The 27,910-nt window shown below is 48.8% G+C and overlaps 2 protein-coding genes across 2 annotated transcripts in view; both read right to left on the bottom strand.

Moving 5' to 3' along the window:
- LOC311588926 (uncharacterized protein MSANTD5) overlaps positions 1 to 8,182 on the bottom strand; it is a 179,315-nt gene extending 171,133 nt beyond the window's left edge. The window contains exon 1 of the mRNA XM_084767029.1: positions 8,131 to 8,182. The gene's annotated coding sequence lies outside the window, so the exon portion shown is untranslated. The remainder of the gene's footprint in view (positions 1 to 8,130) is intronic.
- Positions 1,473 to 26,428, bottom strand: GJA3 (gap junction protein alpha 3). Its single transcript, XM_084767016.1, has 2 exons — positions 26,258 to 26,428; positions 1,473 to 3,500 (listed from the first exon to the last, which is right to left on the bottom strand). The coding sequence occupies exon 2, from the start codon at positions 3,481 to 3,483 to the stop codon at positions 2,227 to 2,229; it is 1,257 nt and encodes a 418-aa protein (XP_084623142.1). The 5' UTR covers positions 3,484 to 3,500; positions 26,258 to 26,428; the 3' UTR covers positions 1,473 to 2,226.
- Between the last annotated feature and the right edge of the window lie 1,482 nt (positions 26,429 to 27,910).

Genomic DNA, 27,910 nt, shown 5'->3' with positions numbered 1-27,910 from the left:
CCTGGCTTCAGGTTACATACACCACAGCCCATTTAAAAAGCACAGGTGCTGGGCACCCAACTCAGGACCCCATTCCAGTCTTCAAATGTGGAAACTAAATACTCCCCAAACTCAACTGTGAGTAAGCACAGGGCTCACACACTGTAACATTCATTTCCGTCTAACTTACCCAGCCACATCCACCCAGGACTGCAAAGAACTCACCCACACTCATCAGTGACTGCATGATGGCTCTTTGGTGACTTGGAGTGCATTTTCTAAGAGAACCAAAGTTTGTTTGTTTGTTTTGTTTTTTATTTATCTGAATGCTCTTAACACCAGGATTTCCTCATAACTGTTTTCTCTAAAGAGCTAAGCCCTGCTCCCTAAGCCAAAGACCACATGTGCTGAGCTAGCATTTATGTATCTAGAATTTTCCATAAGATTTAACTGTGGTCCAGGGCCCTGTAGGGAAAGTCAGAGTATTTTAAACACCAGTCACTGCTCATGGCATTCTACAGCATGCAGAGTGTACTAGTGAACTGTGTATGTATGCACACACAAGGCTGAGTCCGAAATTTACTCTCCGCCCCTATTACATAGGAGACAGAAAATGTGTGGGGTGTGGCCCCAAATTAATCCTCAGATTAGCTTATGGAAAGAAATGGGAAAATATGTGATGTCTGCTGAGTAAGAATGAACTATTTGGAGTGGAGTCGAGCACTGCATGACCACTGATCATCGGTTTATAAGAAGTGGAGCCAGCGAGAGAGGCTCTCTCCCCCACAGTGTGTACTGTAGAGAGAATTCTGCCCTCTTCCAGCCCAGCCCTTGGACATAAATAGCCTCCCTGGAGGACAGCACTCAAGTGGGTGGAAGGCAGAGCGGACACCCACAGTCAGCCACATGCTCCGACACAGGGAGTAAAACCAAGACAATTTTATTTACACTTTAGAAAGCAAACAGTCACAAAAAAAGAAGAAGAAGAAGAAGAAGAAGAAGAAGAAGAAGAAGAAGAAGAAGAAGAAGAAGAAGAAGAAGAAAAGAAAAGAAAAAAGAAAAAACCAATGGTTAGGGAGCTTGAAGAGTTTTGTTTTTACTTTTCTTTTAAGTGTAGGTCCTCGGCGATTCCGTCTGGGTACTCTTCCTGGCAGTGGTAGTGAACTTTCCGTCCAGAAACTTTTAAAACTTCAAGTATTTGAAATGCACGTGACACCCCGACTCCCCCTCCCCTCGGAATTTTATCTATCGTACTTTCCACAGTGATTAATGTATTATCTAGACAGCATCACAATGATTAGTTAGCTGACATGAGAAGTGAACTTGTTTTAAGGGAAAGTTCAAAATCTTAAGTAATTAAGCATCTTCCTGATCTGTAACCATTTTAACAGTGCTATTTTTTTTAAATGAAAGATAAAATGTGTGTGTGTGTGTGTGTGTGTGTGTGTGTGTGTGTGTGTGTGTGTGTGTGTGTGTGTGGGAGGGGTGCAAATACCTTTACCATTCAGGCTAAGCACAAAACGCCATCAAAGAATAAATCCCTACGGCATACCTGCCACACTGTCATTGTTCTCTGCTCTTCAAGGGCTTCTCCAGGGTCTCTGCGTCTCCACCTGCCTCCTCCATCAGTGACGTCTGTGGCCCTGTCCCACAGAACCATCACTGGAGGACGACTGCTCTTTGTTGCTTTATCGTGCAGCCTGCAGTTGGACATCCTGGACTTCAGATGCGATTCCAGAAAACTCAACTGATACTAGATAGATCCCCTCTAAATCTTTTTTTAGTACAGTTTGGCAAATATCCCAAAATGAAATTCAACTCTAGGTTAAAAGTATCAAACAGAGATAGAGCTAAGTGCCCCTGTGACTCTCTGGGCTGCTTGGAGAGCTTAGGGACGGATGCCCAATTGTCCCCCACTCAAGGGCTGCAAGCACCTGTTGCTTTATCTTGGCAGAACAGTAACTGCAGATGAAGGAGTCCAAGAACCAACCGCTGCTGGGAGCATCTGTAAAAGCCAACACCCACCCCCATCTCAACCTCAGACACGCTGGTGTCGCCCCCAACTATATCCCAGAGCGACAAGATCAGCAAACATCAAACCAGACACCTGATCTGGTTTGGAGACTCCAGCGCAGTCAGGCCTTTTCTCTCTCTCTCTCTCTACCTGCTGACTTGAAATGCATTTTGGTTTTTGATTTCTAAAGGGGGAAAGAGAAGGTTTATAAAGCTGCCTGGGGGAGACTCTGGCTAGATGGCCAAGTCCCCGGGTCTGGCACGCCCACTGCTGGACTTGCTCGACCTTCCTGGGTCCGGGAGGACCAAAGGTGGGGAGTGCATGTCCACTGTGGTGGCCAAGGCCTGCTCCCCCTCCTCTGGTGTCACCACCAAGGCACTCTCCTCCAAGCTGCTGCCGGTGCTGTCCGTGCGCCCCTTGTGACCCTCAGGGCTAGACGCTGCCGAAGACGCCTTGCTGGCTGGAGTCTGCTGCCCTGCCCCTCGGCCGGCCCAGTTCTGCTCGGTCATCAGATGGTGGCCATTGCAGGGCTGGACAGGGTGGCCTCTGCCTTGTGCGTCATTCAGGCTTACCAGTGTGAAGTCTGCTGGTGGTAGTGGGGCCCCAGGAAACCCTGCGGCCCTGGCCTGTACTGCGGGACAGCCAGGGTGTGTGTAATAAGGTGGGAAGCCTATGGAGACGCTGGGCGGGCCAGAGCTTGTGGCCGGGGCCAGGGGGTCCAAAGGCTTGTGCCTGGCTTCCGAGGCATCTGGGCTGAAGTGGTTGGTAACTCCTTGCTTGAGCTTCTTCCAGCCCAGGTGGTAAATCTCCAGCATGTTGAGCACCAGTGACGCACAGGCCACAGCCAGCATGAAAATGACGAAGATGGTTTTCTCCGTGGGCCTGGAGATGAAGCAGTCCACTGTGTTGGGGCAGGGCCAGCGGTCACAGCGGTAAAGCGGCTGCAGCTGGAAGCCATACAGAAAGTACTGGCCCGCGATGAAGCCCACCTCGAAGAGGGTCTTGAAGATGATGTTGAAGACGTAGGTTCGCAGCAGAGCGCCTGCGATGCGTACCTTGCCGCGGTCATCGCGCATAGGCGGCGCGTCCCGGGGGCTCGCTGTATGCATCGGCTCACGGCCACGGCCGTGCTGCGGGTTGTCTCTCCTCAGCAGCTCCTCCGCCCGCTCTCTCTTCTTCTCCTCCATGCGCACGATGTGCAACACGTGGCCTAGGTAGATGAGGGTAGGCGTGGACACGAAGATGATCTGCAATGCCCAGAAGCGGATGTGCGAGATGGGGAAGGCGCGGTCGTAGCAGACGTTCTCGCAGCCCGGTTGCTGCGTGTTGCAGGTGAAGTCGGACTGCTCGTCGCCCCACACCTCCTCTGCCGCTGCCCCTAGCACCAGGATGCGGAAGATGAACAGCACGGTAAGCCACACCTTGCCGATGACCGTGGAATGCTCCTGCGCGTTCTCCAGCAGCCTCCCCAGGAAGCTCCAGTCGCCCATCGCTCCTGACAGCTAACCTGCAAGGAGAACACGGCTGTTACTACTGGAGAGAGCAGGACAGCACACTGAGTCAGTGTGGCTTCCTGTCTCACCAACCCAAAGCAAGTAGAAGCCTAGGGTGGGCCACATGTTCGTAATCCTAGAACCAGGGAGCCTGGGCTCCACAGCATGGTCATTGTCATCATCATCATCCAGTGGAAAAGCTGTGCTGACAACCTGAGTTACATACGGGGAACTAAGTTAGAAGAAAAGAACCGGTTCTTGAAAGTTGCCCTTTGACCCCCTGCACGCTGGCCATGGCACTTGTAACACGTTGGCCATGGCACTTGTACACTTGCACTCACACACACCACACACATATACACACAATAATTTAAAAGTATGGGGTGGTTGTAACTGACATGTATTTGCATTTTGTTGTCATTATCTCCTACACAATACATTATGGCGACAATTTCCATAGCATTTACATTGTATTGGGAATTTAAAGCCATCCAGGGAGGTTGTATAGTAGTCAGAGGGATGAGATAGGTTCTATGCAAATATGTTGCCATTTTATAGAAGGCACGTGGGCATCTGTGAATTTTGGAATCTGTGGGGGCCCTGGAGCCAATCCCCACAGATCCTGAGGGACAGCTGTACATACCTCTCCATTAGGTTGCCAAGCAGGTGACACCAGTGTCTAGAGAACAGTACTAGTCACTGAAACTGCTCAGCAGACGTCACAGCAGGCAAACGCTGGCATAAGTGACCTAACCACCCCCTGACCCCTTTTCAGGGATTGAGAAGTTGGGGCAGAAGGAAGGAGGAATGAGTCCCCTGCCCCTAACTCTGTGTCCCCAGCATGCCTCTGCATACAGCTGGGGGACCTGGCTCAACTCCTGACCTCTGCCTTTCTGTTCCCATGGGATTAGGGAACATTCGCCAAACTGTGGCCCTTCCAGGGCACCGTCCAAACGCTCGCCTTGCTGATCCACCACCTCGTCCACTGCTCACTGTCTTTTTCTTCATATTGACCTTCCTTATAATGCTTAAGTAGAAGGCATTCGTTTACTACTATAAAGTTACAATAGTTTCATTATTATAAAAGCATTCACACCAGGAATAGATGGCAGCTTTAAGGGGAAAAAAAAATACATCAGCATGACTCAGGAGGCAGGAGGATTGCCAGAAGTTTAGTCACCTGGTTTACTTAACCAATTCCATGCCAGCCAGGGCTACACCTGTCTCCTATCAAACCAACCAACCAGTGATAACATTCTATTTGATGATACTGTTTGCCAAAAGCTCTGACCAAACATTGTTGTCCAAAGGAGAATTAAGAGGCTTAGAGAGGGGTGGACTGTGTTGGAAACACCTTAGCCTTAGCACCCATAGGTGCAGGTAGGAGGATTAGACGTTCCAGATCACCCTTGGCTGCACAGTACGTTTGAAGTCAGCTTGAGATAAACGGGGCCTTGTTTAAAAACCTAGAACAGATACAAACAAGCACAGGAAGAGAAAAGGCGACTGGCTCCCGGCTTCTTCAGACGATAAAGGCGCTGGGTGCTCAGCTGTGTGGGCGTGGCATAAAGCCTATCACATCCCCCGGCGTCCTTCAAACCATCTCTAGCTAACTCATTGCACTTGGTGCCATATAATGCCATGTAAGTAAGCTGACCAACAGAGGCTCCGTCTTCACTGCCTGGATTTAGAATCAGCTAAGAGGTGGATGAGACCTACCTCCGGGCACGTCTGAGGGTATTTCCAGAGAAGACAAACTGAGAGGGCAAGACACACCCCTGTACGTGAGCAATGACATCCAAAAGGGTTTGGGGACTGGGCCGAGGGAAGAAAGGAAAAGCAGGAAGGTGGGGGGGGGGGGGACACGGGACATGCGTTAAGTGTGAGCCACTTTGCTCTCTCGTGTCCCCACACCCAAGATGGCCTGGCCCTTCTGAAACCATGAGCTAAATGGGCATTCCTCCCTAATGCTGTCTTCCTGTTGTCTGTCACAGTGATGAGAAAGATGATCAACACAGTCACACCGCATTGCTTAGGGGAATTCAGTAACAAGCGAGACACAGTGACACACAAGTGCAGCCGCTGACTACAAATCTTCTGAGATTTGCATACATGTTGAACGGGGCTGATGGGGGGAAACAGCTGGGAGCAGATGCACACACAGGCACACATACACACAGCTACACACACACAGGTGCATACACACACACACTTGCGCTTGCGTACACATGTACATGCACACACATATACAATACTAATCTTTTTAGTTAAAAAAAAAAAGATATTTGAGTGGGAGAGTTTCCTCAGTGGTTGAGGACCCAAGTTTTATTCCAAGCACACACATGGCAAGTCTGTAACCTCAGCCCCAGGGGATCCTATGCCCTCTTCTGACCCTGTAGGCACTAGGTTCACAAACATGCATGCAGACAAAGCACTCATGCACATAAAATAATAACATGAATAAATCTAAGACTTTATTTGGGTTGAAGCCAGAAAAGAATTCATAGGAGTCAGGGCTCTCCTTCCTCCGCGTACATCATGGGATCAAACTCAGGCAGTTCAGCTTGTCAGCAAGCCCCTTTACCAACTCTGAGCCAGCTTTTTTTTTAAAAAAATATTTTTTATTTTATCTTATTTTATGTGTACCAATGTTTAGCCTGCATGTCTGTGTACCACACGCATGCCTGGTTCCTTCAGAGATCAGGAGAGGGTGTCAGATTCCCTGGAACTGGAGTTACAGATGTCTGTGAGCCACCTGTGGGTGCTGGGAACTGGACCCAGGTCCTCCGACCCCATCTCTCCAGCCTTCAGCCTCAGTGCCAATTTTTTTTTTCATTTTTTAAAATGTGCATTGGTGTTTCATTTGCATGTATGACTATGTCAGGGTGTTAGATCTTGGAGTTACAGACAGTTGTGAGCCTCCATGTGGGGTGCTGGGAATTGAACCCTTGTCCTCTGGAAGAACAGTCAGTGTTCTTAACCACTGAGCCATCTCTCCAGCTCCCCTCAGGAATGGGCTTGGACGTAAATAAAACTCCACTTCCTAGCAGTCAAGAGACAGCTAAAAGTCAGCCTCGAGCAGGCTGCCGGTGCTCTGCTTCTTGGGTTAAGACTGAGAATGAAGTCTTACTCTTCATAAACCCACATTCCCTCGTCCCAATTATGACATGTGTTGCGCTGTGTGATCTTGGAAGGTAAAACATTACACTTCAAAGACTTAAATTCCTGTGCCCGGAGCAGCCACTCTCCTTCCTGATGGGATGTCAGGGAGCCGTTCTAGCTCCCTCTTTCTTCTCCTCCAGTCAGCTCCAAATCTACTCATCCCTCAGAGCTGTTGCCAGAGGGAGGGGTACTCAGCCGTGCCCTGGACTATCAGGAAGGCCCCTCGCCATGATCGTAATATGTTCACCGTTCACCCGTTAGAGATGTGGTCCCCAGGAGTGGGGTTATTGGGAGGCCTCAGGACTTTTAAGGGGTGGAGCCTAATTCAAGCCCTTAGGTCACTGCAGGCACAGTCCTTACTTAGGATTGTGGGCCAGTAGGTCTCGCCCTCACTCTCGCTTTTATTTATTGTTGAGACACACACACACACACACACACACACAAATGTGCGCACATCCTTGTACATTCACCATGACTATGGCAGAGAGGGGGGACAGGGCAGGAAGAAGAAGGTAGGAGCTCCACAGAGCTGAACCCAGGCTAGTGCCTGCCTCTGAGCCTCTACCACTGCCAGCTGCACGAACCCTTCATAAGCACTTTGTGTCAGGCCTGTGTCACAAGGAGGAAGAGTTGGCAGTTCTGACTTGTGTCTCAGCCCTTCTCCTACCCTCCTTTTGGTCGGCTGAGACTCTGTGACACAAACGTAAGCCTGTGGGTAGCACTGAGCAGACAAGGCCATGGTGGCATGCTGTGGGTCTCCCCCACTGGGCCCTAGCTACAGTCCAAGGCACACTGAATTCCTGTAATCCATGCAACCAAAAAAGAGCCTTTGTGTGCAGTCTCTCCAGCGCCTGTGGGTCTGTCCTTGCTCCTCTCCTCCTACGCAGGCCCACACCTAGCTCTTGCTGTCCTAGGATGCTACAGCCTCCAGTCTTTTGTTGTTGTTGTTGTTGTTTTGTTTGTTTGTTTGTTTTTCGAGACAGGGTTTCTCTGTGTATCCTTGGCTGTCCTGGACTCACTTTGTAGACCAGGCTGGCCTCGAACTCACAGCGATCTGCCTGCCTCTGCCTCCCGAGTGCTGGGATTAAAGGCATGCGCCACTACTGCCCGGTGACAGCCTCCAGTCTTAAGACTTCCAGAGCACACACATACACCTTCCCTTGAGACATCTATAATAGAACTAGGGCAAGCAGTTCTAGAGACAGCCAAGGAGAGGCCAGCACACATGTTTAATGTCTTTTCCGGATGCCTGAGGGAAGAGTAAGAAAATCCCAAGGGCATCTGCTGCCATATGGGGGTGGGGTATATGGGGTGAGATTGGGGGGAGTGGGGGATGAGTGGGGTGGGGATCAGGGGTGGGAGGGGCTGAGGGTGCTGCTGAATCAACCTCGCTAGCTGCTTCCAGGGTCTTGTTTTTGCTTTTGTTTTGTTTTGTTTTTGAGACAGGGTTTCTCTGTTTATCCGTGCCTGTCCTGGACTCACTTTGTAGACCAGGCTGGCCTCCAACTCACAGAGATCCTCTTGCCTCTGCCTCCCTGAGTGCTGGAATTGCTGCTTCCAGGGTTTTTATAATCAGAGGAAAACCCGCTATTGGTTTAAGTTAGATTGTTTTCTTACTTGTAGACAATAAACAAATAAATAGATCAGTAAATAAATATCCTAGCTGACATACTATCTTCAATTCCTAACAGAGTAAGGCCAGGCACAAACAAAAAGTTATGGTTCATTCCTAACTACTGAAAAATAAAATTCATTTAATTCCCTACTGAAATGCCTATTAATATTAATGAAATATAACTGTAAGCATATTAGTGATATAGAGAAACACTGATGCTGCAATGATACTGCTATGTATGTCGCACACACTCATACATGCACACTGAAAAGGGAAGGGAGGGACTGGCCCTGAAGGAACTGCAGTGTCCGAATCTAGGGCGCTGCTTCCTTTTTTTTTTTCAGATACTTGTGAATTTCCCATAACAATAAGTCACATCTGTAACCATAGAATTCACAGCTGGTGCTAAATGTGATGGCACAGGCCAGTAATCCTAGTAGCAGACTGAGGCCAGTCTGGATACACAGAGATTTGGTCTCACGAAATGAGGAAGACCTGGAGTGACATATGGCACCCCGTGCTTGCTATCCCAGTGCTGGGGACACGGGGACAGCAAGAATCCTGGGGATCCCGGCCAGCCAGTCTAGCCTAACCAGCAAGCTGCAAGCTAATGAGAATTCTGCCTCAAAGGGTTATTTATCCTTTGGCCTCTACAGATCAACTTGGGCCACCTACAGACAAGAGTATGCACACTGAATTCCTGCACAACGCTGTGCACAGGAGCAGGTACAACTGTACACAAACAAACATGCACACATACACATGCACATATACACACGCACACATGTATAAAAACAAAAACAAAAACAAACCAAGCTGGGCAGACTGGTTCTTGCCTGTAATTCTAGCACTTGGGAGGCTGGTATTGGAGGATGGCCATGAGTTTGAGGCCAACTTGGGCTACACAGTAAGGTTCACAGTAAAGACCAGAGTGAGACCCTGTCTTAAAACATCAAAACATGGAGGGTGGGGCCTGGGATTAGGCTGTAAAGTGATTAAATTTAAAAAAAAAACTATCAAGACACACAAAGAAGCAAAAGACTTAACCGCCATGTCTCTTCTTTTCTTTCTTTCTTTCTTTTTTATTTTATTTTTTTTTATTTTTGAGATAGGATGTCTCTGTGTAGCCTTGGCTGTCCTGGACTTGCTTTGTAGACCAGGCTGGCCTTGAACTCACAGAGATCCACCTGCCTTTGCCTCCCGAATGCTGGGATTACAGGCCATGCCTCTTGTTTTCTTAAGTTTTAGTGTTTGAAACAAGCCAGCTGCCTCCCCCTCTACTGTTCCCTCCCTCCCGCACGTTAACCTGAAACAAGCTGACAAGAGCACCCTGCCCAAGCCCTGCTGGGAGCTTACGTCACAAAGGCCCAGTCCTGAGAGGTGTGAGTGACGAACGAAGGTGAGAGCCCTGCTGTCCCTGTGCCAGTCTCCCACAGGGGGACAGTACTAGGGTAGAGCAGTTTTCCAGTTACTCTAACAGTCAACCCCCCTGCTGAGCCTACATCCATCCAGCACTCTTTGCTAAGGGTTTCGTTTTATTTGGCAACATGCGTGGAAAACTTAACCCGAAGCTTGACAATCTGCTTGGAAGACTAGTAAGTCTGGACCAGGTTAGAGCCAAAAGGATTCTTCTAGAGCAAAAGTGGTCCCCATCTCCTTCACCATCACCATCAGGTGGCTCCAGATGACATAAAGGGGGCTCTGAAAGATCTTACTATATGCCTTCTTAACTCTACCCCTAACGTTGGCTAGACAATAGAGTCCGCAGGCATGGGTAGGGCACGCTGACATGACAAGACAGCTGCTGCCACACAGATAGCGTTGGCCTGAAGCAGGATGAGATCCACCAGGCAAATGGCTCCTGCCGGGAAGGGGGCACTAGGTGTTCGTGAGGCTTCCCCACCTAAGTTGTATTGGGAGGTGGCGGGGCCACAAAGAGAGGATTTTCCGCGTGGCCCTCAGATAAAATAGGGCCTGTGCCCGGATGGGTTAGTAGGACCCTAGCCTCTTCGCTTGCTCTCTGCAGCTCTGCTGACACCCGCACCACACTCTTGAGACCAACGCTGTGGGTAGTGTGCCTCAGATATTGTCAAACATGGCAGATTGATATTGAAGGCGGGCCACGTTTATTCCTTCATGGCTTAACTCTGTGGGGTGCTTACAGTTTAATGACAGGATACTGTACCCAGCGCTGTAACAGCACTTTAAATGGTCACGTGCTGCATAGCAACGCTGTAGCATCTGAAAGGCTGCAGAATGGCAGGGTTCTGTCAGATCGCCTCACTTGGTCACGACCCGCTCACTTTAGTTTGTATTGGTAAACTCTGTAGTCACCTTGTGACAAAATCAACCGTGGCAGTTGTCAGAATGTGCCGGTGGCACTGTCTGGATGTGATATTTATCTCTGGGAAGTGGCGCCTGATCTACTCAGTACATCTTGTTTGTTTGTTTGTTTGTTTGTTTGAGGCAAGGTTTCTCTGTGTAGCCTTGGCTGGCCTGAACTTGCTTTGTAGATCGGGCTGGTCTCAAACTCAGAGATCCGCCTTCCCGAGTGCTGGGATTCCAGGGGTGCACCCCCATGCACCTCGCTTACTCAGGACATCTTCATTGAAAAAAATAAATAAAACTGAAGGAGGCCAGTCATACTGGCATATACGCACATCATCCTAGTACCTGCCAAGTGGAGGCCGGAATATCAGGAGCTGAGTGCCAACCTGGGCTACTCAGTGATTCTAAGGCTAGCCTGACAAACCTGAGTTGTTTTACTGCTGCTTTGTGCCACAAACAACAACAGCCAAACAGGTCTCAGGTTTCCAAGTCCTCCGGTTCCTTTCATGCCGTGTGGCAGCTCTACTTCTTTTCGACAGTTACATATTTTCACTGTGGCCTTTGGGATGTGTTGGTTTTCCTGTCCGATCCAACAGTGGCTATGCTACAGCAGGGGCAGCCTGAGGCTCGTTCCTGAACCATGGGTTTGTCAGACAAGGTGACAGATTTAAGATGTGGCACATCTTTTAAAATCTGTCTGTGCAAGGCAAGCTGGCGCACACCTGCAATGCCCTGCACTCCTTGAACGCAGGGAGCTGAGCAGAAGGGTCTGAAGTTCGAAAACAAAGTAGAGACAGACAAAAAGAAATAAAGAAAAACAAGAGAAAGAAGAAAGAAAATAAGAAGGTCCGTCCCTCCCCCCCCACAACCCCCCCCCCCAACCCCCTGGCCGCCCAGTTTATGTGTATGAGTGCTTTGTTTGTATGCTGGCTAGTTTTATGTCAACTTGACCTAAGCTAGAGTCATCTGAAAAGAGGAAGCCTCAACAGAGAAAAAGCCTCCATAAAATCTGGCTGTAGGAAGGCCTGTAGGGCATTTTCTTACCTAGTGATTGATGGGAGGGAGGGACCAGCTCACTGTGGGTGGGGCCACCCCTGGACTGGTGGGTCTGGGTTCTATAAGGAAGCAGGCTGAGCAAGCCCTGAGGAGCAAGCCAGTAAGCAGCACCCCTCCATGGCCTCGGCGTCAGCTCCTGCTTCCCGGTTCCTGTCCTGACTTCCTCTTCCCTCCCCAAGTTGCTTTTGGCCCCAGTGTTTCATCATGACAACAGGACCCTGACTAACACCGTATGTATTTTTTAAGTTCCACGCCTGGTGCCTGAAGAAGACAGAAGAGGGCCACAGATCCCCTGGAGCTGGAGTTACAGATGGTTGTGAGCCACCAAGTGGCTGCTGGGGACTGGACCCTGGTCCTCTGCAAGAGGAACAAGTGCTCTTAACTGCTGAGTCATCTCTTCAGGCCCCTCGCTTTGTGTTTGTTGTTGTTTGGCTTGCATTTTATCTTGTTTTGTTGTTTTTCTGTAGCCTATGCTGACAAGCAACTCATGGCAATCTGCCTGCTTCAGCTGCCCAAGGGCTGAGACCACAGGTGCGAGCCACCATAGCCACCTATAATAAAATCAACTTGGGGGTGGGTGGAGGGAGAGAAACGCAGCAAATCGGGGAGCCATGTGACATATATGTAGAGAGGGATTTCAGAGAAGTGAGTCATTAATTTTCAAATGAGCAGTTAGGGAAAGCTGAGGGGAAACGCAGAATCGGAGCATTGCCTCTTGGTAGAAGAAAGCAAAGCCAAAGAAGCGGACCGAGTGTGACCTGGGACCGTGACACCAGATCTGGGAAGCGGTGACTTTCACGGCTGTTTGCACAGGAGAGCCTGCCTGTGGTCTCTGCATTCCCAGAAGACTTTAGCTTAGAGGTGGGTGCCAAGGGAAGGAAGGAGACACTGGGCGGTTCTGAGAGGAGAGAGACTGGTGGAAAGTGGCATTCAAGAAAGAAGGGACCCCAGACTGCTGGCAAGACTCAGTGTGGCAAACAAAGGGGGCGGGGACAAATGGGCCAGGCTTCAAAGGGGGCGGGGTCAAACGGGCCAGGCTTCAAAGGGGGCATCCACAGAAGGACAAAGGGACAAAACAGTAAAGGAACAGAAAGGGACGAAGTGAACAGGATGTGGCGTCTCAGTCAAGTCAGAAAATCATTAGCGATGAACCTCCGAGCCCAGCACCTGGGGAGATTTCATGGCCCTCTGAAGACATCAGTGTTTTGGGTGAGACGCTGAAGATGCTGGAAGGAAAATGAAAGGTTTGGCTCTGTGGTGGCCTGGATTAAAAGTCGTGGTGGTGCCGGGTGGTGGTGGCACACGCCTTTAATCCCAGCACTCGGGAGGCAGAGACAGGTGGATCACTGCGAGTTCGAGGCCAGCCTGGTCTACAAAGCGAGTCCAGGACAGCTAAGGCTACATAGAGAGACCCTGTCTCAAAAAAAATAAAAAATAAAAAAATAAAAGTCGTGGTGGCAGGGGCATGAGGCTACCGGCAAGGGAAAGATGTGACCCCCCCCCAACTCTGTAAAGTCAAATGCTCTAGTGAGAGGGTATTGCACCCCCATTACTGAGCACAGTTCAGGGGCAGCCCCGTGCTGTGTAACATTCCAGGCAACACAGACTGAAGACTAGGGCCACTGCGAAACCACTGCGGTGTCCATATATGTCAATGTCAGAACTAAGCAAGGACATTCCAAGAATGAAGTCCTTACGATGGTGCCCTTCGAAGGCCTGCACGGAAGGCGGCACAGGACTGGGCAAGGCAGGGAAGGCGCTAAGACGAACTGGAGATGAAAGCCAGGAGGGCTGCATGCTGGGACTCCAGTGTCTTGGCTGTAGGTGGGGGTCTCCAGAGCCGCCACTGCCTCTGCATTTTAAGTCTTGTCCTCTGAGCTCTGAAAAACGGCTTCTCTTGTTTCTTGTTATCACTTCTCTTCAGTGTTGTAGGTAAGCTACTTCACAACCTTCTTTCCTTTTTCTTCTCTCCCTCTCTCTTTCTCTTTTTGTTTTTTCTTTTCTGGTTTGTTTGAGACAGGGGTTTCTCTGTGTAGTCCTGGTTGTCCTGAAACTCCCTCTGTAGACCAGGCTGACCTTGAACTCAGAGATCTGCTTGCCTCTGCCTCCCGAGTGCTGGGATTAGAGTTGTGTGTCCCCACAACCACCACCACCACCTTCCTCTTCCTCCCTCTCCTCCCCTTCCTCCTCCTCCTCCTTCATGACAAGGCCTTACTCTGTAACCCAGGCTAACCTCAAACTCATAATTCTCCTGCCTCAGCCTCCTGACTAGCTGAGGCTGTCGTAGCTTAGAGGGAGCGGTCAGGCATCTCCTGCAGTGTCTAAAGTCCAAATGGGGCTAGCGGGTGGCACAGGGACCTGGGAGGGGCTTGAGGGCAAAGGGACACTGAGGAAGGCCACTCTCGACTCAGAAGCCAGCCCAGCGCTGAGGGCCAACAGAAGGCGCTGATGAGCAGTGTGTCAACATTTTTTTAGAGTGTTCAACATGGATGAAACAAAGACCCTTTGATCTCCGAAGAAGGAGGCTACCAGCATCCCCCAAATGACCAGTCTGTCGGGAAGATAGGAACCGAGAGTCTAATCAAGGGGTTACAAGGCAGTGGGCAGGGATAAATGGGGCATGGGGGAAGAATACTTTGCTTAATCAACCTATAATTAAAGGAGGAGTCAGTTCAGTCATAGACAGGGTCCTGGCTCCATTGGAGGCGATTTCAATCCCTGGATGCCATGAATACAGGACGTCAGAGGGTGAGGTTAATAGGAGTCCGGAGGGCAAAGACACAAGTAGCCTTCTTCCCCAACAGCCGAGAGCAAGTGTCGGGAGAAGCCTTCCCTAACGTGTTGACAAGACTTGTCAGTGAGGTCAAGAAGGAGGTCCTCTCAGGGCAGGCCTCAGTTTCCTAGAAGGTGACGTTGCTGAGAAAGCACTGGGAGGAAGCAAGCTCCCACCTGCCTCTCCTCACAGGCAGGGCTGCAGTCACAGGCAGGCCAGGAGCAAGCCCTGCTGCTGCTGCTGGCTGCTCTGCTCTACTGTGGGCCTCTGGGGGCCTGAGCCTGTCCCCATGACAGGAGTCAAGTCAAACCACTAGAAATATAAGTCGGGCTTAGGGGTCCACATGGCCAGAGGGCAAAAGGAGACACGTAAGACTGGGGCATGGTGTGAAACACAGACAGAGGGCCTCAACAGCTGGGCAGAGCACTCCAGGTAGTGAGGGAGTATCCTTGCCAGGCATGAAGGATGGGAGGAAGGCACAGCAAGCCAGCAGGAGCCAGGCTGCAGCAGGAGGGACAGGCCACCTGGTTTGAAGGGTTGGACAGAGTGACACAATTTGCCCAGAGCATTCCTGGGACATCCCCTGTCTCTGTGCTCCCTGAATGTCCTAGAAGGGCAGAAGCTTAGAGGGCCTCTAACAAGGACCCACTTGCTGTCATCTAAAGAGGCCACTCCCAACAGGACAGGTGGTGAGACAGCTGAGCCTGCCTGGTCACGCTCAGGAGACATGCCAAGGACTGGAGAGGGACCAGACAGGGGCTGGGGAGGAGAGCGGAGCTCAGGACTCCAACTAGAGGTGGGCCATGTGAGGACGGTCAAGTAGGGGAGGACCATGGCAATGGCAGGCTCTGTTTGGGACACACGAAGTTTGAAATGCCTGGGGTGGGCAAGTGTCCAAGCCCGAGGTCCCATCTGTGAGTTGCCAACAAGCAGGAGGTATTTAAAACCTTCAAGCTGGGTGTGGTGGCACACTCCTACATGGGACCCCAGCACTCTAGAGACTAAAGGAGATTAAAAGTTCCGCACCACCCTGGGATATATGGGGAGACCTTATCTTTAAAAAAAAAAAAAGGTCAAAGTAAAAATAAATAAATGAGAATTTCAGAGTGCATGGTGACCGTGCAGGGGCAGGAGATGGAAGGAGGCTGGCATCAGAGCCTGGAGCTCGATGACATCTCACAGTGAGAGCAGGCCACCTGCAAGGCAGCTGACTGCAATTCTTAAGTTAAAAAAAAAAGATTTACTTATTATTTTATGTGTTATGAGTGTTCTGTATGCTCGTATGCACATAAGCACATGCCTGGTGCCCTTGGAGGTCTTAAGAGGGGGTCAGATTCCCTGGGACTGGAGTTACAAATGGTTGTGATGCTCGGAGCTGAGCCTGTGTCCTCTGCAAGAGCAACAGAGTTCTTAACCACTGAGCCAACTCTCCAGCTGCAGGAAAAGTGAAATTTACTAAGACTCCAAAAAGGCACCAGAGCCAAAAGATTGACAGTGCTTATTGCAATAATATTGTAACTGGTTTAATTGGTTAGAGGTACTATAATCTGGGGTGGGGTTAGGGAGATCAAGTTTGTGTGGATTGTGTGTGATGGCCCGGGACGGTAAGGGTTCTATAAGCCTTGGAGTTCTATGTTCAGTTAGTAATGTCTGCCTGCTTTTGAGAGAGAGGCGGGGGGGGGGGGGGTGTTCAGGAAATGATTTTTGCTACTTCTGACCTGGGACATACTGAACTTTCCACAAATATGAACCAGCAATAAATGGGCTGAACTGGTGAACTCTCCAGTCATGGAAAACGGAGAGACTTTCCCTCCACTAACTTCTACCTCTTATTGACTCCTCATTCCAAGCTTTCGTCCTTGAGTAAGTTGGCTTTCTAGACTCTCAGAAGAGAAACAGGTTGTAAGTTGTGTCTATAATATACAAACATCCTTGTCATGATCTGGCAAATCACACACTATTTATATCACAGACAAATTACAGCTATCTGTATGGCAGATGACATAGACTGGGCTCTAGAGGTCATCCAGTGATAATTCAAGGCACACAGGAGGATGTGCATACAGGAAACATGGCAGATCTCACATAGGATTTCAGCATCATGGGCTTCAGTAAGAGCGTGTGGGTCCTGGGACCATCACCATGGGTACCCAAGGATGACTATACCTGATAGTGTGGGTCCCGGAACTATCCCCATGGGTACTCAAGAATGACTATACCTGATAGTGTGGGTCCCGGAACCATCCCCATGGGTACCCAGGGATGACTACATCTGATAGCGTGGGTCCCGGAACCATCCCCACGGGTACCCAGGGATGACTACATCTGATAGCGTGGGTCCCGGAACCATCCCCACGGGTACCCAGGGATGACTGCACCTGATAGCGTGGGTCCCGGAACCATCTCCATGGGTAGCCAGGGATGACTACATCTGATAGTGTGGGTCCCGGAACCATCCCCACGGGTACCCAGGGATGACTGCACCTGATAGCGTGGGTCCCGGAACCATCTCCATGGGTAGCCAGGGATGACTACATCTGATAGTGTGGGTCCCGGAACCATCCCCACGGGTACCCAGGGATGACTACACCTGATAGCGTGGGTCCCGGAACCATCTCCATGGGTAGCCAGGGATGACTACATCTGATAGTGTGGGTCCCGGAACCATCCCCACGGGTACCCAGGGATGACTGCACCTGATAGCGTGGGTCCCGGAACCATCCCCACGGGTACCCAGGGATGACTGCACCTGATAGCGTGGGTCCCGGAACCATCTCCATGGGTAGCCAGGGATGACTACATCTGATAGTGTGGGTCCCGGGACCATCCCCATGGGTACTCAAGAATGACTATACCTGATAGTGTGGGTCCCGGAACCATCCCCATGGGTACCCAGGGATGACTACACCTGATACTTTGCACAGGGCTCCCAGCTATGTTCTCTAAATGTGTCTTATTTTTGGCATTTATTTCTTCAATATGAAATTTGAATACAGCATGCCAGTTACAGTTAGTTCCACAGAAGTCTTGGCTGTGATTTCGAATGGGAACACATTAAATTTATATGTGAACTGAGCTCAGGCCCTCCTCATGTCGTTCTTCCGCAGTTAGCACAGCCATTCTCCGTAGACACAGGGATTCTCTGACGACCATCCAGGGGCTTTGGATCTTGACTTGTTTTATTGGGTTTATTTCTCTTTTTTTTTCTTTTTTTTCTCCTTTATTAATTTATTCTTGTTACATCTCAATGGTTATCCTATCCCTTGTATCCTCCCATTCTTCCCTCCCTCCCATTTTCCCCTTATTTGGGTTTATTTCTCGATGCTTGAGAACTGTTCTGGCTTTTTGTTGTTGTCATTTTGTTGTTGTTGTTTTGGAGGGGATGGTTCTAAATAGTTTAAATTTTTCCTGATTGGTTTTCATTAGTACCTGGGGACATGAACTGTTGGTTTATTTTGGGCAGTGCTGGGAATGCAACCCAGGGCTTTATGTGCACCTGGCAATCACTTTTACACCAAGCCTGGCTATTCTTGTTATATACTGATCTTGTATCCAAGAATCCATTAGAAAGCATTGAACAGAGCTAGTGGAGATCACCTGTGGTTTGCTATGTTGTCATGCAGACTCATCATATGTGCTATTAAAACACAGATGAGCCAGGCAGTAGTGACACACGCCTATAATCCCAGCACTCTGGGAGGCAGAGGCAGGCGGATCTCTGTGAGTTGGAAGCCAGCCTGCCTGGTCTACAAAGTGAATCCAGGACAGCCATGGCTACACAGAGAAATCCTATCTCGAAAAACTAAACTGAACTAAAAAACAAAAAACAAAACAAAACAAAACCAACCAAACAAACCCCCCACACCCACAGATGGTCCTCCTTCCTAATTTTTGCTGCTATTTGTTTGATACCATGTCTAACTCTTAGCTCAGATTCACCTGGAGCTTGTGATTCTCCTGCCTCAGGCTTTTCCCCCTTTCGTTTTTAATGCGCGCGCGCGCGCGCGCGCGCGCGCGCACACACACACACACACATGCGCACACATGCGAATGTTTTGCACCATGTGCATGGTGGTGCCTGAGGAGGCCAGAAGACGGATGTTGGATGCCCTGGATGATTGTGTACTGTCATATGGGTGCTGAGAATTGAACTTGGGTCTTCAGGAAGAACAGCCAGTGTTCTGAGCTGCCGAGCCATCTCTCCAGCCCTGTGCTTCTGAGTGCTGGAATCACAGCTGTGAAACTCAACATCCAGCTTCCTGCTGCTTTTTTTTATGTTGTTTTAGATCAAGTAGACAAAGCAGCACGGTGACATCTACTCTCGTTTCTGAATTCAACACAACTGCTTCTAAAGTGCGATTAGTGCTTTAATGTCTTTTATAATTTTTTGAGACATGGTCTCGTGTAGCTCAGGCTGACCTCAAACTCACCGTTTGGTTGAGGCTAGCTCTGAGCGTCTGATTCTCCTGCTTTTATGTTCTAAGTGCTGGGAGCACAGGTGTGTTCTAGCACGGCTGGCACACATCTGTCTTTAGTTTCTGGATGTGCTCATGTTTATCAGGCTACGGAAGCCTCTGGTCCTGGCTGAGCACGTCATCACTTTTCTGAGGAAATTTGAGTTTTTGCTGGTGACCACAGTGCTGCCAGAGGTATCCTCATCATGACATACTTCTGATATCCAAGGACACTCTATGTTCTATCATTTTATTTTAGATTTATTTACTCATATCTCAGATGAACCACTTTTGGTACTATCATTATATTTTGGCATATAAGGCATTAAGCCTAAGAGGTTAAATTCTCTGAATTATGTCATGTAAAAAATCTCTTGTAAGAGTTCAAGACTAATGTCCTTTCTGAGGGAGGGGGGCAGGAAGAGCTGAGGAGATTCCTGCTTCACTGACAGCTTGTGACGTGCGTAGGTTTGTTATTTTTAGAGTCAATTTTGTCTTTCAGAAAAAATTTCATTTCCTGTACATTTTACATTTATTAACAAATTACTTGTAATATTAGGTCATGATTTCTAAACTCAGTGGTAGTCATCATGGTGGGTCACATCTTAATCCCAGCACTTGGGAGACAGAGGCAGGTGGATGTCTGTTAGCTCAAGCCTAGCCTGGTCTACAGAGCGAGTTCCAGGCTAACCAATATTACACAATAAGACCCTGCCTCAAAAAACAAAAACAAGAACAAGAACAAAAAGCACCAAACTAAAACCAAACCAAACCAAACAAACACCAATCACTAAAAACCAACATCATCAACAAAAACTAAATTCAGTGGTACTTGTACTGAGGTTCATTTAGAATGCTGAGTCTTTCATACATGTTCTTGTTTGTTTTCCTTTTTAAGAACCAACTTTGGTATGCTTAAAAAGAATGAGTAGACCGCTGGGTGTGGTGGCGCACACCTTTAGTCCCAGCACTTGGGAGGCAGAGTCAGGCAGATCTCTGAGTTCCAGGTCAGCCTGGTCTACAGAGCGAGTTCCAGGACACCAAGGATACATAGAGAACCCCTGTCTCGAAGAAATGAAACGAAAAAAACCAAACCAAAACCAACCAAAACAAAAACAAAAAACAAAACAAAACAAGACAAAAAAAAAACCCAAAAAACAAAAAACAAAAACCCAAACCAACCAAACAAAAAGAACCTCAAAACAAAGAATGAGTAGATGGCAATTTTAGTATTTGCCAGTTATTACTATAAAACACACAAAACGGCATACTTTACTTTAATGTGAATGTTTTTATTAGCTCCAGTGGTTTCCAATGCTTATCTTAAGTGAAAATGTATGTTCTTTATAAAACTTGGACTATTTTTGTTTGTTTGTTGGTTTGTTGGTTTTTCGAGACAGGGTAATTTTTTAAGATTAAAAAAATTATTGTATGTGTCTGTGTGTGCATATGAGTGTAGGGGCCAGTGACGGCTTCAGGTCCCCAGGAACTGAGGTGGTTATACCTGACGTGGGCGCTGGGAGCTGAACTCTGGTCCTCTGCAGGAGCAGCACAGAGTCATGTTTCCCACCCCTTAATGTATTTATTGAGGCAAAGTCTCACTTTGTAGCCCATAGTAGCCTTTTGTGTCAATTTTCCTGCTTCAGCCTCCGGAATGTTACCAGTCCTGGGTTTTTACTTAACTTTTAAATACTCTCATGCTTTTCAGGAAATTGTCACTGTTTTCTAGAATCCATGATGTAATGACATTCTTTCTCCACGTCGCTATTACTAGCTCCCAGGTACGGTCAAAGATAAAAGCTCCAAAAAGACAAGATTGTCTTTAAATTATGTGTGTGTGTGTGTGTGTGTGTGTGTGTGTGTGTGTGTGTGTGTGTGTTCTGAGACAGGGTTTCTCTGTCTAGCCCTGGCTGTCCTGGACTTGCTTTGTAGACCAGGCTGGCCTCGAACTCAGAGATCTGCCTGACTCTGCCTCCCCAAGGTGTGTGTGCCCGGCTTAAATTATACTTTTAAAAGTCATGCTATATACACGTCGCCTGCGCTCATCTCACGGTGGAGGTCATACCGCAGGTGCCGTGTGTTCCAGGCAAGCACACCATCGCTGACTTCCATTCTGGCCCTGAAGCCGTGCTTCCAATCTTGGCGCATTGCTTATGAGATACCAATGCGGAGGCAGCACTTGTAATAGTGTGCAGCGTCTGTGCTCTCATCTTGTTTCTTAGACCCCAGTCATGTGGAGGGTCTTACTCATTTATAAAGGCCTGAAGAGTTGATGCTCTTGAGTGGGTGCCCAGCTAAGTACAGGAATCACTTCATCTCTCAGAAAGAACAGTGCCTTAATCTGTTTTCCCTTTTGACCTGCTGGGATTTAAAAGCCTAGCGAGAACTGCATTTAGTCTTATTTTATTATGAGTGCATGAATGCGTTTCCCAGAGGACAACATTGGGGATCACCCCTTTGGCGACAGAATCTCTCTCTCTCTCTCTCTCTCTCTCTCTCTCTCTCTCTCTCTCTCTCTCTGGTGCTCAGCAAGGAGGCAAGCCTGGCTGTCCAGCAAGCCTCACGCATCCTCCCGTCTGTTTCTCCATCATTAGGATTACTGGACGTGTTTTAAATGAAAAATTTTTGGTGTTTATTGTATGTATTTATGTAAGAGGGTAGACACATATCAGCACATGCACAGATGCCAGAGAGGATGCTATGCGTCTTGTTTTGCCATTTGACACTTTGCTCCCTTGAGACAGGCTCTCTCTATGAACCTGGAGCAAGCCCCAGGGATTCCCCCCCACCCCACCCCGGCCCCTGACAGAACATGGGCATGCTTAAGGCCATACCTGGGTTTCTGTGTGGGTGCATCACAACACCCTTCCCTGCTGAGCCGTCTCTCCTGCCTGGCATTTTTACATAGGGCCTGGGTATTAAATCCTCATGCATGTACGCAAGGCAAGCACTTGACTGCATGGTGTTTAGTCTGGCTTTGAACTCCTGTGCTGGAGCAATCCTCCACCTCAGCCTCCCCAGTAGCTAGGATGCAGGGACACCACTACACCTGGCTGCAGTGAGAGCTAATTTTAATTTGTAATGGAAACATGGGGTCATTTAAATATAAAGGTCTTGGGGCTGGAGAGATGGCCCAGTGGTCAAGAGCACTTGTTGCTCTGTGGGGAACAGGGGCTTCAGAGGGTCATTGTTTAAACATTCAATGTTTAAAATAAATGTTTTAAGTCAGGCTTGGTGGCACACACCTTTAATACCAGCACTTGGGAGGCAGAGGCAGGTGTATCGATGTGAGCTTGAGACCAGCTTGGTCTACAAAGCGAGTCCAGGACAGCCAAGGCTACACAGAGAAACCCTGTCTAGAAAAACCAAACCAAACCAAACAAAAAACACCCTAAAATAAATGTTTAAAAATAAAGGTCTTTACTGCTTTCTATCGAAGAAGGGCAAGTTAACAATACTTATCTTTTTAATCCTTTCCTCTTTAGATACTTGAACAAAATAAATATTCTTTCTGGAAACCAGCTTTTAGTAGCCTCTTCTGCAGAGTTCCAACACCAACAGAATGCTAGCAACTGGCTAAGACTTGCTGTCACGTGTCACATTGTATCCTTTACCAGCCAGGGACCCCGCTCTTCTACTATGGACAACTCTAGTTTCCATTGCTGGTTACTAAGTGGCATTTTCAGTCATTTAAATGACTTCCGTGAAAGATCCATGAAACCCATTAGAATCATCACTTAGCAAAACATTTTACTAAACATCATTTCTTAGTTTTAAAGGGCCTGCTGCAAACTCTTCCTCCGAGGGTAATAACTGAATAACGAAAAAGTGATTCCCTTCAGGTGAAATGGGACCTGCCAACACTCTGCTTTCTAAGCGATGGTTTGGGCAAGAAAGGAAATCACGGGATGCTTTAACACACCAGACATCGCAACAGGCTCTTAGTATGCCTAAAACGCCGGGTCAGGCAGTCGGAGTGGCTTTTCTAGCGCTGACCATGTAAACAATTAGAAGGTAATTTCCCTGTGCAGATGCCGTCAGGAGCCTTACTCACCGCCCCCGGTACACGGAAACGGCGCCATGGCACTAGTGCCCCGGAAGTGTCTGACTTATCTTCCTTATTTACAGCCCAGGAAGCCCAGAGAGGGTATTGAGATTTGCCAAGGTTGCACAGCCCATAGTGCCAATGCTATCAAGGAACTTCACTTGGCACTCCTAGTCACATCCCACTTCTACATGTCCTCAAGGGGGTAAGCAGCAGGCAGACTGCTTGGGTTCCGTCCGCTGCCCCTCGCATCATACCACACCCTATACGCTTCAATGTGGATGTGAGGAAGGAAAGGTAACCGGGACATTGTAAGCTTTTGCCAGGCAGAGAGGCTAAAGGTGCACTTCTAGCCGCCACCGAAATTCCCAGGGGCTGGCGAGATGGCTTGGCGGGTAGCATTCTTGCTGAACAAGCCTGACCACCCATGGTCAGACACTGGACTCTGCACATAGTTAGAAGAGCAGAGTCAACTCTACAGTCTGGTCCTCCTACTCCACATGTGCTGTAACTCACGTGCCCAGTTCCAAACACGTACATGTGCACGCTCCCTAAGAGGAACTCAGGACGTCCCGTGACCTCGTTCATCCCAATCACTGGAAACATCATTTTATTTTATTTTGTTTGTTTGTCTTTCGAGACATCATCTTAAATGCAAATGTTTCTACTCATAGTGAACAAACCCCATACCTGGAGAGTTACTGTCCACTTTTATAATGGACATTCATTGTATGTCAAAATGGTTGTTTGTTTTCAGCTTAAATTGGCAGGGAACTCATTATGTAGTCTAGGCTGTCCTCAGACTCATGGAAATCCTCCTGCCTCAGCTTTCCAAGCGCTTGGATTACAAGGCATAAGGCATTATCCCCAGCTAGACGATTCCGTTTTTAAGATAGCAAGAAATAGATTTTTTTTTCTTGAATTGACTAGCATTAATTCATGGAGTTAGTGGGGTGCCTTGAAGACAAAATTAGCAATTTTCATATTCAGTACTATTAGTTTGTAAGTGGCTTATATAAACCATCAATTCTTCAAATAAAAGAATAAAGCGCATGAGCCAGAAGTGGCGGCATAGGCCTTTAGTTCAGCACTCAGAAGGCTAAGGTAGGCAGAGCTTGGTTAGCTTGAAGTCAGCCTTGTCTACCTAGAGAGTTCTAGGAAAGCCAGGGCTACATAGTGAGACACTGCCTCAAACCAAAACCAAAACCAAAACAACAAATAAAATACACAAGTCTGAAAAAAACTCTCTCTAATCATTCATACTTTTGACACTGTGGCAGATTTTTTAAAAGCCAGCTGCAGACTGCTAATGGAATTAACATTGAGGGAGAATGTCCCATCCTATAAGTATGAAAATTAATTATCTTCTTGTCTTCATGCCTTATACTGAAACCACAGACTGTTTTCATGTGCTGATTTGGCCTCATGAGCAATAGCAGATGCTTTTCTCTTTCCAGGAAACACAAATGTCTCCTGTGCACAGCACTGAGCTGTTTGTGCTGATCAGTCAAACAACAAGAGTGTGGCCTCCACATCCGGAGACGGGTTTGCAGGCTATGGGAGAAGCAGACATAGGGAAGATAGATAGACATACAGACGCCAACTGCCTAGTCCTGGGGACCAGCAGAGGGACAGACAGACACGGGTGAGTCAGGCCACCAGCTGAGTTTCACTGGGTTTCTCAATGCCCAGATCCCAGGACCAGGCACTCTGCACAAACGAACGGCTCCCCATGGCTTTTCAGTCCTCTGAGTGTCCTCACACATGCTGTTACACATGTATGTGCTTATTAACATATGTGGGATTGTGAAGTGCTGACAATGCTGAGGCTGCGTATCCCAGCTGCTGTCAGGCATGTGTTCCATCCATGGAGGCTGTAGTCCCAATTTTCCACGTAAGCCAGGCAGCTGGCAGCGGACAGCGGTCATGAGAAAGTTCCTAACCCATCATATGTCATTTAACTATGACAAATGAACACAAGAACCTAAGGCATTAGTACCCATTGTTCGGGGAAATTGGCTAAAAGTCCTTCCTTAGCGACAAAGAGTCAACTTTTGTTCCCTGCCATTTAAAAACCCGACCACTTCCAGCCATGTGCTTGTCAGCAAACTGCACTGTCTGTCTCCATGGGACCGTTTCTTTTCTTTTCTTTTCTTTCTTTCTTTCTTCTTCTTCTTTTTTTTTTTTTTTTTTTTTTTTTTTTTTTTTTTTTTTTTTTTTTTTGTAAACCGCTTGCTTCACACTACAGCGCAGCGCGTTGCCCTTGTTTGATGCTTATCTCAACAGAGGCCAAACTGCTGAGCCAGGGGACTTTTTGCCAAGTTAGCTCATTTTTACTTTGAACGCATTGATATTTAGAAATGTCCCTCCCTTACTCCACTTTAATCTTTCCATGTTTGTCTTGCAATATATTTCACAGCACTACAGATGGGCAGTGTGAGATGTAGTGCAAGGGACGCCGCTCACCATAGTTTTGAATTCTAAGGGAAAACCGATGCACAGCTCACTTCCTGGTGGTTTTATACAACCGCTGTTGAGTGGCACATTTTGGGAGGCATCTTGGCAGAAGGGAAAACAGGAGTGCTGAAGTCCCTTTTGTAAACACTCGGGAGCCGAGACTGCTGAACAAGAGGGTGAATTCTAGTCACAAGCGTAAAGAGTGGACAGAAAGCAAACAGCTGCCCAGCCACGGCAATTTAGTGTCACCACAGGTCTTTTAATTAAAAGATTAGTGTAGAATGCAGTTAATCGCACTTTTTGAACATGGACATTCTTTGCAGGTGCACACACCGTCCCATGAGCATAGATCACGAAGCTGGGTCGTGGTACTAATCACTAAAGCATTTAAGAAGAAAAATAACTTCAGAAAGTTTCTTAGGAGAGAAGTGAGCCCACCTTGTCTCTCTCCAATCCAAACACTATGAATGCTATGAATGCACAAGGACACTTGTAGGCCACTGCCTGCAGCTGGGGCGGCTGCTAAAAATGACCTTAGGATCCCTGCTGTTCGGGGGCAGCTTTGCTTTCGCCAACCCAAGGGCATACTATCTCCGGGGAAACCATCCTGACCCAGGGTTGGCCACGCAACACGAAGAGCAGGAGCTCCGCCCAGGTCTTTAGGAGCCTAGAAGGAAACGCAGTCGTTCCCAAAGTTTATCAAAGTTTCTGGAGGCTCAGATCCCAAGCCCTAGGGCACCCCTCAACTATCCAAAGGATCGCGAAAGCCTCCCGGGATATGGGAGCAACAGGGCCTTGCCCAAAGGTGGCAGCGCCGCGTCAGGCGGCCCCTGGTGCTGCCAGGTCCCCAGTGTAGCCCTGGGGCTCCTGGTCTGCCTTACCCCGCTCTGCCGCGGCGGCACCGGCGCTCCTCGCCCAGCCCGGCTCCGCCTGCTCTGAAACGGAGGCTCCCTCTTCAGTCGTGCGGCGCCCCTTCTTCCCACGAGCGTCCCGCGCCAGGGCCTGGCCTCTCCGCCCCGGCCGCCATCCCCACCGCCGCGGTACGCGCAGCACTTGGCGCCCCACGCCGCTGCCCTGCCGCCTGCCACGCCCCTCGCCACTTCCCACCCTGCCAGCCGTGCTTCCCCGCCCCGTCCCCGCGCAGGCCACGCCCCCGTGCGCCCCTCGCCGAGTCCCCTCTGGGAAAGCTGGTATCTGCTCCCTCCTCGCGCACCCGCATCCTCGGGTGGCACCTGCACCCCAGTGCGCACCACGCGCGCTCCTCGCCCGGCCTCCCGCAGCTTGGTCGACCCACGGGAGGAATAGGACGGAGCTCCTGGCCGCAGACACCGCGGGGCCAGGTCATGTAGGGCTGGAGTGGACAGCCAGGAGCAAGGCACGACTTACTGTCAGGGCGGCCTGGGCGCTGCGCGCGTGGGCGTCGGGCGGGCGCTTCGGGTCGCGCCAGCGTGTCGCCGGCTGGGGATGCAGACTTGTTCCCCGCGCGCGAGCCCCGGCGGAATCCTGTCTTTACCTGGCGGGTAGAGACCCCTCCATGGGCAACAAGCTTTAAATAGCGGCCGCTAGCCTGCTTCCAGGCGGAAACAAGTTAGTCGACAGCTCCACGGATTCTAATTTTTGAAAAAAATAACTTGTTCCAGGGTGCTTAAGACTTGGTATGGCCTGAAGCATTGGGGGAAGGTGTCCCTGCGGGAAACTTGTTCCAGCCAGTCTTGGGGATGAGATGCCAGAGTGTGGTCCCTCTAGCCTGTCCACGTCAGGGTGGGCTTTTAATGTGTCCAACCTTCAGGGTTTCTCTCCTTGAGAGTCATAGGACAGAAGGCCACGGAGCCGGACAGAATCCGGGCCCCAGGGACTAGCAAGGGGGATTGAACAGCAGATAATCATTAATAAATAATAGTTCTCTAAATTTTGGTGGCAATTTTGAAAGTGATACAAAAGCTCCCTTTATGAGTGATGAGTTTATTTCAGGAAATGAGGGCAAAATTTGCGTTTCTGGTTGTTTTACGGTCCCCATTAAGCCTCGATTGCTTAATAAAAAACTTTGGCTCCGCTCGCTTTGAAAACTTCACTCGTTCCGTTCCACTCTGAATTGAAGCGTATTCTAACGAGAAAGAAAGCAAAGCTTGTAAGGCACTCTCCTGGGCAACTTGGAGCTGCGAATATGCAGATTTTTGTTTTAAGTTTTGCTTCTTACGGTTTTCTGCAGCGGAACCTGGCCTTGACCCGAACCTCCTGCAGACATCCAAGTGCTGTGATCGCAGGCCTGCACTGCACACCCGCCTCAGTCCTTTTTAAATTTAGAAATATTATTCTAGAATATTTTGGGGTTTGTTTTGTTGATTTTTTTATTCTTTCCACGAAGTACTGAAATATTTTTCCCCCACAGAAGCATCAGAAGTATTAAAAAGACTTGTATAGGTAAAGCCGGAAGTACAATATAAGGATGACTTACAACTTTTTTAAAAAAGAAATACATTTAAGATGTGTAACTCCAACCAACATTTGCACACCCCAACATCATCCAACAGCGA

The sequence above is a fragment of the Acomys minous genome, assembly GCF_964271855.1.
Source record: "Acomys minous genome assembly, chromosome: 18".
Taxonomy (NCBI): Eukaryota; Metazoa; Chordata; class Mammalia; order Rodentia; family Muridae; genus Acomys; species Acomys minous.
The sequence above is the reverse complement of the archived record's forward strand: the minus strand, read 5'-3'. Positions and strand labels throughout refer to the sequence as shown.